Source organism: Eretmochelys imbricata, chromosome 6 (genome assembly GCF_965152235.1).
Source record: "Eretmochelys imbricata isolate rEreImb1 chromosome 6, rEreImb1.hap1, whole genome shotgun sequence".
Lineage (NCBI taxonomy): Eukaryota > Metazoa > Chordata > Testudines > Cheloniidae > Eretmochelys > Eretmochelys imbricata.
The window spans coordinates 30,714,656-30,725,352 of NC_135577.1; the positions used below are offsets into that span (position 1 = coordinate 30,714,656).

The 10,697-nt window shown below is 45.0% G+C and overlaps 1 protein-coding gene, 1 long non-coding RNA gene and 2 other non-coding genes across 4 annotated transcripts; all 4 read left to right on the forward strand.

Moving 5' to 3' along the window:
• Nucleotides 1-1,365: 1,365 nt before the first annotated feature.
• RPS13 (ribosomal protein S13) lies at nucleotides 1,366-6,095 on the forward strand. The gene is made up of 6 exons (XM_077818335.1): nucleotides 1,366-1,556; nucleotides 2,193-2,241; nucleotides 3,940-4,018; nucleotides 4,401-4,570; nucleotides 5,289-5,389; nucleotides 6,016-6,095. The coding sequence occupies exons 1-6, from the start codon at nucleotides 1,366-1,368 to the stop codon at nucleotides 6,047-6,049; spliced, it is 624 nt and encodes a 207-aa protein (XP_077674461.1). The 3' UTR covers nucleotides 6,050-6,095.
• On the forward strand, nucleotides 4,243-4,333 carry LOC144267178 (small nucleolar RNA SNORD14). Its single transcript, XR_013346549.1, has one exon. It is a non-coding gene; the product is annotated as a small nucleolar RNA SNORD14 (small nucleolar RNA).
• Nucleotides 5,701-5,794, forward strand: LOC144267179 (small nucleolar RNA SNORD14). The gene has a single exon (XR_013346550.1). It is a non-coding gene; the product is annotated as a small nucleolar RNA SNORD14 (small nucleolar RNA).
• Nucleotides 6,096-9,607: 3,512 nt separating the features above from the next.
• LOC144265601 (uncharacterized) lies at nucleotides 9,608-10,412 on the forward strand. The gene is made up of 2 exons (XR_013346323.1): nucleotides 9,608-9,684; nucleotides 10,248-10,412. It is a non-coding gene; the product is annotated as an uncharacterized LOC144265601 (long non-coding RNA).
• Nucleotides 10,413-10,697: the final 285 nt, after the last annotated feature.

Consider the following 10,697-nt stretch of genomic DNA (forward strand, 5'->3'; position numbering starts at 1 on the left):
TGCAAGGAAAAATTAACCATGTCACATACTCTAACCTTTTGCATATGAAACTTCCAAATTGTTGGAAAGGGCAAGATTCAAAGAATTTAGTCAACACCTGTGGCAATGTCACCAGGAGGAAATGTTAGGAGAAAATAACCACTTAGGTATATCAAGCACTAACGGGACTAGGAAACTGCAATATTTTTTTAAGGTACTAGACTAATGCTAAGGCCTATATTGCTTGGCAGGTTAGGACAATGGGCAGTGCTGCCAGATCATAGTAAGAAAAAAATATCTTCCACCACCTGTGCCTACTCTGACTAGGGAGGCTACTTATGCACATTGGCTCAGCCTTGCTGTCAGTTTCCTCCCTGGCTGTTTACTCAACTGTTGCCTCTTGCCAGAGTTGCAGAGGTGAGTGCTCTGTGGTCCAGTGTGGATATGGTGTGAAGAGTGACATGAGCAAGTGTGGGCGCACGCCCCATCTGCCTCTGACACAGGCTAAGGTGCTGTGGGTGCCCAGGCTTTTACCTTCCCCATTTAGCAGGGGTTAGAGACAGCGTGCCTTGGTTGGAGAACTGGAATCTCTGTTGATGCTGGGGGGGGACGGGGCGGCATAGCCCCCCCTTTGAGTCTGAGCCTCGAGGTGGCCTGGGCAAGCAGCATAGAGCAAAATGGGTACTGAGCAAAGCAGAGGGGGGCTCTTGCTGGGCAGCCTCCCACCATGCGAGTGGCAAGGGTGGGTCAGACTAATGGTCTATCCGCCCCGTGTACGGTCTTCCAACAGTGGCTGCCATCAGGCGCTTTGGAGGGAATGAGCAGCGGAGCGCTCCTGGAGCGGATCCAGCCCGCCCCAGCGCCGGACAGAGGGCCAGGCCCACCCCGATCCCGAGGTCGCATCTCTGGCCAGCTTGGGAACGCCCAGCTGGACCCCCCCTCCACGAGCCCGCCTGGCTCCGCGCTCCCCCGCCCGCGCTGCGTGGCGAGGAAGGTCCCGGGCTTGGCTTTACACCCGCTGCCTGCTCACGGCGCTGGCTGCCGCCGGCGACCCCGGCTCTGCGAAGGGTCCATTAGAAACGGGCCTCAGGCCGCTCCCCCGCCCGGCGTCTCTCTGCCAAGCGGAACGTCCCGGTCTTTCCCCGGGGCCGCCTCGCCGTTCCTGGCGCCCCTTCCCCCGGGCCCAGCCGCTGCGAGAGCTCGTGGGGCTGGGACCCGCCCGCCCGCTCCTGGCCCCTGCGCGGGGCAGGCCTGGGCGCCCGCCAGGCCGCTGCAGGCCAGCGGGACCCGCCTGTGACGGAGTGGCGGCGTAGGGCACGCTGGGATTTCTCATCCGCACTCGCCCGCCCCCAGCGCCCGCTGGGAAGGCTCCTCCTCTCGCAGTGCATGCTGGGAGCCATAGTTTCCCCCCCCCCGGGATGGGTGAGGAGACCGCCTCTCTGGTTGGCCGGCGCGCGGACAGGGCGGGGTTACGCGTTGACGTCCCTTCCGGCGGAAGAGGTGAGCCACAGCCCCCGCCTCCCCCTGGTCTTTCTTTCGTTGCTCGGCGCCATCATGGGTCGCATGCACGCTCCGGGGTAAGCGGCGGTGGCGCCGGGGATCGTGCCTAGCTAAGTGGGGCTGGCCGGAGCGTTCTGGCGCGCGGAGAGACGGGCCTGGCCGGGGCGGGCAGAGGGAGGCCGGAGCGTCCGGCCTGGCCCTGTGCGAGGCTGAGGCCGGGTTTCGGGCCCCGCCTGCGCGAGGGGCACGTGTCGGCCCCGGCCCCGGCCCGTGGGGCTCTGCGGCAGCGCTGGGCCCCGCACCCCGCTCGCAGCCCAGGGCAGCGCTGGGATTTGGGGGCTGGCACCGGCCGGCTGCAGGAACCAGCGCGCGCCTGCCCTGCTGCCCGCCCCTCCCCCTCTGAGAGTCGCTTGTAAACGCCGCACCCCCCGCACCCCAGTGTTTCACAGTAGCCCTTGTTAAGGACCTCGCCCTAGCTCAGAGCAGCCAGGCCGGGAGCTGTGGGGAGCGCCCAGCAGTTCATGGGGTGGCCACGCTGGTGAGGGTGGATAGATACAGGCAGATGCACAGACTGGGCTCGGCAGTAGTGACCGTGGTAAGTTACAGTCCCGGGGGATTGCCCCATGCATGTGTCGCCCTGAGGTTTAAAATTTAAAGATTTTTTTTTTCCTTTAATTTTTCCACTCAGTATCGCATGCCTCTCTTTTCAACAGGAAGGGCCTGTCCCAGTCAGCCTTGCCCTATAGACGAAGCGTGCCCACAGTAAGTAAACATCTTGTTTGTTTGTCGTATTACTTTCACATCTTGACCATTGGTTTGATTGAGCTTAGGTGTAGAGTGTTAAAGGATCTGATTTTCACCCACGCTTCCAGTTTGGTGGATGCAGCTTTATGCCCCCAGTGAAAGTCAAGCACAGCTTGTAGTATATAGATATTTATTTACATGAGTTGCATGTGCAGATAGTTTGGTGTTTAAATCTTACCAATTTTTGTCCTGGGGATTGTAGAGCTTGTCAATAGAAAACTAGATCCTATAACCTAGTGGCTCCCCATTTGCTTGGAAAGAGTTTGTGGTCTCTGCAGTTTATGGGACAGTTCTATATCTTTCCAGTTACTTTCACAAAACTTCTGTAGGCAGTATCAAAGACAAGGGATTGACTGTACTTGGAGAATATGTGACTTCCTAAAGACATGTCTGCACATGGACACAGGTAACTTTAACTGAAGGTGTGAGGTTAAAGCACACTAATGAAACATAGTGGCCTTACTTCACTTCAGCTTCATTGTGTAAGTGAATTAAGCTAAAGTGAACTAAGGCTACCTTACTTCTGAAAGAGAGCATTCTCACAGGGGTTTAATGTTGTCTAGTCATATCTTCAGTTAGTTCAAGTTGACTTTCCTGAACATCCTCTAAGAATGATCTCAGCTATGAATAGAGCATTGAGGTGAATGCTGCAGTGCTGCTTCCAGGGCAGTCTTCCCTCAAGAAAACCTTAAAAGGTTTGAAATGCTAGTTATTTAACTTAATATATTTTTATTAAAAAAGTTACTCTGCAAGTTACTCTTTTAAATTAAAGACCTACACAAACATTAACCTACTAGACAGAGATTGTTGTCCCATGCACAAAGTAAACTAAAAATACAGAGTAACTTTTCTCCATCTTAATTTCTACTGATAGATAAGCGAGAAGGCAAACTGGCTGTTTTTAGGTTGGAGATCCTCTAAGTCTTCAGTTAAATTTCAGTACTGCGAAATTCACTTTATAGATTTGCATTACTTTTTCATATGATTTTGTTTGACAAATCGGACAGTAAAACCAAGTAACTACTGGAGACCATATTTGAAGATCCAATTGGAGAGGAACATCCTTGCTGTTACAAATCTGAGTCCATTTAGTTCCTTTTAGGTTTTCTTATCAGATAGTTGTGGAACTTCAGTTTTCCACGTTTTGTCAGGTAGTGTTCTGTTCACTAAGGCAATCTCTTACTTCAAACCACAGAATGCCTTTTAACAATTAACTCACCAGAACCATTTCTGATTAAATTCTGACTTGGAATTTTACCAGAAATGGTTTTTTGCACGTCACCATGTACAACATGATCATAGTAGTTGCACTGCTACTATGGGTTCGGTCATAACTCCCTGGTGATATAATTTTTTTCAGTTCTGTTATGGTGTAGTGCCTGTCCAAGTTTCGTTGTGCTCTTGGGCACTACAAAGCAGTCTACTTCCAGCCTCTAGAGAAGATTGTAGGGCAATCATGTGGATGTGTGCTTCTGATGATTAGCACTGACTGTTCTGTGCATGCCATTAGTGAAACATGCTAAGGATATCCCCTTGAAAGTGCACATAAATATTTAAGACTATTATTGCATTTCAAAACTATTAGCTGTGTCGTTTCTCCTGCGTAATCTACACTTATTCATCACTGTGCCTCTTCACATCAATTTTTTTTTCTAGTGGTTAAAACTTACGTCTGATGATGTAAAGGAACAGATCTACAAACTGGCTAAGAAAGGTCTGACTCCCTCACAGATCGGTAAGTTTTCTGAACTCTTATCTGAGTTTAATTCTCAGTTTTGCCAAAACTTCTTGGTGACATTGGATATCTTAATGTGAAACCTTAATGTCTGTCTGCTTTGATTGTTTTTTTTTTTCTCCCCTCTGAATAATACGGGTGGTCTGGGGAGGTAGGTTAAATTAGTTGTTTGTAAAGTGCTTTGTGGTCCAGCAGTTCCATTGCTCTGGTAAAATGTAGATGTTTCACTGTGATGATTGTTTTCCAACCATTCGCAGTTTCCACCAGAAAGGTTTTCCTTAATGTTGGCTAAACCTTCCTTGGATGTCTGAGTGAGCCTTGATAATAGTAGCACTTGTTGGCATGTTTTTTCTGGTATAAAATATATAACTTTTAATTTCAGGTGTAATCCTAAGGGACTCTCATGGTGTTGCCCAAGTTCGTTTTGTCACTGGCAACAAAATTTTAAGGATCCTTAAGTCCAAGGGACTTGCCCCAGACCTTCCTGAGGATCTGTACCATTTGATCAAGAAAGCTGTTGCTGTTCGTAAACATCTTGAGAGAAACAGAAAGGTAAGCTTTCATTGACCAAGGTCTTTGTGTGGCAAAAGAGTAAAAAAGGTTTCTACCAAGATAAAGTTCTTTAAAAAGTACGCTAAACCTGGAAGAGTCTTTGAACTAATTTTAGACATATTGTGATAATCAGTTGGATTATAAAGCTTTATTTGCATTTTCTTCATTTGTTTTTTGAAATATATAAATAGCAACTCTGTAGCTTCACTTTTTTTATTAGATGAATTGAATTTTGAAAGTGAACCTTGTGATACTATTCTGAAATTGCTATAAATATTTGAATTAATATTGTATGCAGTTATACAAAGTACAGATCAGTTTTTGATACTTGAGGTTAAGCTTGTATTCTAATCTTTACATGGCTGGTAACTTCGCAGCCAGAGCAGAGATTTTCAGTATGCTTCAGGAAATGTTGGCCATTACTTCATCTGAGTAAATGTAAAGGGCACAGCTGATAAAGCTAAGACTTTTATTGCTTGTAAAACCATACAATTTTGGACTTGCCTGTCGTTAGCACAAATGCTTATCTTCTACTTAAGTCTGGTTGATGGGTCAAAGAGCAGGATTAAACTCAAAAGTGGGGATAGTGGCCCTTTACAATAGCTGTGGGTAATACTCAAATACTTCTCCTTTCACCAAAGCTTGTCTTAAGAGTAAATAGATCTCTTTTAATGTCATAATGGGAATTTCTTGATTTGATTGTATCCTCCTTTTTAAGGATAAAGATGCCAAATTTCGTCTGATTCTGATTGAGAGCAGAATTCACAGGCTGGCTCGTTACTACAAGACCAAAAGAGTACTCCCACCCAACTGGAAGTAGTAAGTGTTTGTTCTCTTGTCATTTCCAACCTGGAGGTCCCACAGAGCTAATTGACTGTGGAGTTGAGTCCCCCACCCTCATTCCAGGGGGAGGACTGTGACCGAAATAATAGACAGACTTAGCTAGGTTAGAAAATACAGTAAATTTGTAGGGTGATATATTGACCAGCATCAGCTAGATTAATTTATTATACAGTATAATATGTAAACTGCAATCTCATCAACGTTGTTTCAAATTATATATTTTTAATAATGTAAAATTGCTTTTCTCTATAGCGCCCACATCACTTCCATTGCTCAGGTCAGACTGCTCACTATGATGATTGATTTTTTTCAACCATTTGCAGTTTCCACCAGAAAGGTTTTCCTTAGTGTTGGCTTAACCTTCCTTGGATGTCTGAGTGAGCTCCTGTAATTTTGAAAAGCCTAAATTCAGCTAGTTAGACTGTTAAAAATTACTGCTATTGTAGCTGTTTTTTGCTCCAGTCAAGTATAGAAGAGCTCATTTGAAGGAAAGTTTGGTTGGTTTGTTTTTTGGTTTTGCAGCTCCGTTATCTGAGATGTTGCCACTGTACTGGCAATATCCAAAATGAGAGGGAAATAATTCTTTTTTTTTTTTTTTCCAGCGAGTCATCCACTGCCTCTGCTCTGGTCGCATAAAAGTTCACTCTTCTTTTTACTGAAAGAATAAAGTCACATTAAAGAACTGTGTTGTCTTCTAAATTCTGTGTGGAAGTTTCAATAAATAAGCTTTGGGAAGCTGGTGTAAATTATATCAATATATAAGGGTGCTTGTTAAAAATTGGAGATATGAGTAGTATACTGGATCATATTTGGAGGGATGTGTAAGTGAATTGGATCATACCAATTAAACATATTTTATGTGGTTCTCATTGAAGCCTGTGCCTGATCTGTGAAGCTAGTGACGTAGCCATCTTGCTGCTGTACGCCCAGTTTCTGAACTATTTGTCCTTACCTTGTGGTGGTTTTACAGTAGCACATGTTTCTCTTGCTGCCATAATTTAGAAAACAGGTAAACAATTGATTTGCTTTTTCTAATGTGGCAAATTGAAATTGAGCGGCTGCATTTCAGTCTGGGAAAAGGTTGGAAATATAATAGTTGAATCCAGCCCTTGTAAGGAGAAATTGACTGGTATTTGACTATTTGTTAGACCTTCTTAATACTCGTAACTTAATGGTTTCTGTATTATATGAATTTCGCAGAGCTGGGATTCCCATGCCCTTAGCACTACCTGAATCTAGGCTCTGTGCTGTTAAATCAGCCACTGATACAAGAAAATATATAATCCAGTTGCAGTTGTACAGGTTGATTGAATATAGTGGTGTCTGATCAGTCTTCTTTCAATATATCAAGAGAACCAGTTGTAATCCTGCTTTTGTGCCACTAAAATCTGTCCTTTGCCCTGCTCGCTGCCTTTTTTAAAAAGCAGGTTTTCAGATCACTTTTGGAAGGTTACAATTTTTAAATATTTGGTTAATCGCCTGACAAAGGGAAAAGTTGGGTTTATGCCCCCTTAGGCTTTCTGTATGTATAAAGCAGAATTTCTTGCCTTAAATGTTAAATCTAGTATCCTGTTTTACTGGAGGACCTAGACGGGAGCTTGAAAGCTTCTACAAAACGATTCTTACCTGTTATAAGTTGAGCTCTCAGAAGGGGTGGTTGATTTCAGGGTCAAGTTCTTACCAGAGAGGACTCCTTCCTCCGTGGCAGTTCTCCAATCCAACTGTGTTCCTCTGTTGAATTGTGCTGACCCAAAAGTGCTTAACACAGTACAGCAACTGAGGTTGCTTATGTATATACTAGAAGGTTTTGCCAGAAGCTGGGAATGGGCGACGGGATGGATCAATTGGTGATTACCTGTTCTGTTCATTCTCTCTGGGGCACCTAGCACTGGCCACTGTTGGAAGATGGTAGTGGGCTACATGGACCTTTGGTCTGACCCAATATGACTTTTCTTATGAGATCCATAGGATCAATCGGCTTAGGATGCTATTCTGGGACTGGCTAACAAGTCCTTGCTGTGTCCCACTTCCTGTATTACAATGCTTTCCTGTATTGCAGTATTACCTCTGTAATATTAATAGTACTGCCCTATCTCATGGGTGTTACGAGGATAAATATATCAAAGATTGAATAGCTCAGGTTTTATGGTAATTAGTGCCCATGTAAGTTAAATTGCAGCAAGAACTTCATGCAGTAGATTTTTCCTTGTAATTTACTTGATCCAGTGGAACACCCTTCACTGCCTCAGTTGTCATCTTACATCTTGATTGCATTACAACCACTTTTTTCCCCAGTAGGATTACTGAGCAGAGACTGTCCAGCAACCTTAATGTCGACTCCATTTTGAAAGGGTAGGTGCAGGAAATAGTAACTATAAGGGGTTCTGAGAGTTTGACCCTGCTGGTTCTGGAAATGCCTGCTTAAAAGAACTGTTCTGTAGGGGCAAAATACCCACCATGCACCCTACTGTTAATGCTGAAGCTCTGCTCTAAATTTTCCTGGTAATGGCCAAAGCTGATGAAGGAAAAAAAAAAAATTTCTCCCTTCACAGCTCCAGTTTTTGCGCCCCACAAACATTACTGAATTTCTCTGTATGTCTACCCTCAGGTAGGAAAGCTTTATTATCCCTATTTTACAGGGGGAACTGACATCTGTAGGCAAAATAGTGGCCATAACCAAAAATGTTGGCATCTGATGTTATCTGGAAGAATTAGTAAAATAAAGTTCTACGTCCCTTAACCACAAGACCATCCTTTATCTTTCTGCTGCTACCACCCTCTTCCACTGTTTTCTGTCTCAGTGTTAGGCTTGGTCTACGCTACAGAGTTAGGTTATTGTAAGGCAGCTTACATCTACCTAATTATGGTAGTATCTGCTCCGACTCGTGTAAGTGCCCTACTATACCAACATAACTCTACCAGCACAAGAGGTGTAGCCCTTATGTCTCGGGCGAGGCAGTATCTATGTAGACGTTGCATTACTTACATTGGCTATTGGCTGTCATTTTTTTGTCAATTTCACAGCTCTGCTCTGCAGCAAGAGGCTCACAGTTGGAGCTGTGAAATTAAGAGGCTGGTAGGCTCCCTATATGAAATTAACCATGGCCTCAGGCTCACAGCTGGAGCTTTCCCACCCCCTTGCTGTCAAATGCTTTCAAGGTACAGATACTCTTCTGTATGTGCAATACCAGGTGGCCTTTGGGTGCTACCATTTATATAAATATTTGTATTGCTACATAATCACTAACTTTTAGATAGTCAGCTATGAACAGAGAGGAGCCCAAGCCTTGTAGTTCAAATGCTGAGTTGGATAGCATCCAGATTTCCCCTGTGGGTTAATATTAGTGTTCCTGTTCAGTCCTAAGGCTACCAATGTTGTCCAGCTCCCCCCAGCCAACCTCCTGGATTCTAATGATTCAATGCTGGAGATACATGGATGTGAATGCTATAGGCAACAGTACAACTGAAGGAGATGGATAGCCTTACCGTGAGCAAGAGCTGTTTTTTTTCTTCTATGCAACTCCTTCATTAAAGATTCTGTTCAACTTTTGTAACCGAGTTTGTCCCAATGTCTTTGCCAATATTTTCCTTCTTACTAAACTTCCTTGGACTTGTTCTTTGCCTGCCTGATGCCTTCTGCCCGAGAGGTGGTTGCATTTCAGTGATACTGTATGTCTTATGTGCAACTTCAGCATGTAAAATACTTTGAGATGTAAATGCAATTACCGTAGTTATAAAAATTATAATTCATAATTGCATAATGCTGCTGAAAAGCACAGGGACCTGGGGAGGGGAGATGTATATACTGTAATCTATAGAGGACTGCTGAAGTGATTGCCTGTGACATACCCACACTTCTAATGTCAGCCATACGCCCACGAGCACTGTTCCCTCTAAGCTGTGTGCATGCACGCAGATCCTAAACCCCGCCCACACAGCAAAGTACTGCAGGCCCAAAAATTTGCACAGAAGCTTTTTGTGCGCGTGGCCTGTCAAAAATTAGAGGGAACATTGCCCACTAGTACTCATCTTTGGTGTTATGAGAGGTCTTAGCAGGCACAGTCCTGGTAGGTGATGCTGAAGAATATATAGCATAGGGCCTGTAGGTTGTAGGACCAGTAAAAGTTCTTGTGGTGCGCTGCAAATAGCTTTCTTCTTTTTGTGCAGCTCTTTCCATTACCTCCTAACAGGTCAGGCCTACTGTGCTGAGGGAGGTGCAGGAGTGAACAGCTGGTATCTTTTGATGTGACAGCAGGTTGCAGAGGACACAGGTACCCCTTCTGGCTTTTGCTGTGGGGGAGTTTCTGTAGCCTCACTGACTTATAAATTGCAGAACCATTCCTGTGCTCACCACCTTCAAGTTAGCGTGACAGCTGGAATTGCCCTGGGACTTGAAGATAGGCAGTATAGTCTCTAAGGCCATGTTGAGTGACCAGAGCTCAGTCTCTTCTCCCTGCTATATCCATTCAGTTGTGTTGCCAAAGTGCAGCTTGGGGGAAAACCTGCTATTTTCAAATGTTTTAAATTTAATTTTCTCAACTTTTGGAAACTGTTTAAGGGAAGGAGGAGTTTGGAAAAAGTATTTAAAAAGTTCAGAAGCTACTCACAGACCTGGGGGGGGGAGGGGCGGTAACTTGCTGCAGGGTTTGTTCAGACACATTAATTTAGAATGTATGGGAGGTAAATTCAGAACACCGCTTCTGTATTCTTCTCCCCAGCGGATTTAGCTGGCCTGAAGATGCTGATCAAAGTAAAATACTGCACTAGATTTATTTTAAAAAGGTTGGACAATTTCAGGACTAATTTGTATTTAATCTGAACAATCAAATTTCAGATTTCTGGACGTGCCTACAAAAACTCTGACAACGCTTAGGCTGCTGGAGGGCCAAGCCCACTGCCTATCATGCTGACCAGTATCATCTTGTTATTTCCTTGTGCTCCCCAGTTGTCTGTATCTATCTGTTGTTTCTTGACCTACACATGGACAATAAGCACTTCAGACAGGGTCAGTGTTTTTGTTCTACGTTTGTACAGTGTGTCTAGCACAAGGGGGAACCTGATTTGTGATTGGGCGGGAGCAGGGGGCCGGCGGTCAGCCCTGGGGCCGGAGCAGCGCCCTACCCTCCTCCAGTAGTGGTCCCATGGTTAGTCCCCCACACTCGCCTCTGGGCATTTTTAGTAAAAGTTTGGGGCAGGTTGTGGGCTTCCATGAATTTGTATTGCCTGTGACCTGTCCCTGACGTTTACTAAAAATAGACAGAATCTTAACCATCAAGAAAGGAGG

Excerpts from the sequence above, each read along its gene's own strand:
- RPS13 (XM_077818335.1), top strand. The coding sequence starts at position 1,366 with ATGCTGGGAGCCATAGTTTCCCCCCCCCCGGGATGGGTGAGGAGACCG. Across the intron at positions 4,571-5,288 it reads ATCTTGAGAGAAACAGAAAG|GATAAAGATGCCAAATTTCG; the intron begins GTAAGCTTTCAT and ends CTCCTTTTTAAG. Across the intron at positions 5,390-6,015 it reads CTCCCACCCAACTGGAAGTA|CGAGTCATCCACTGCCTCTG; the intron begins GTAAGTGTTTGT and ends TTTTTTTTCCAG.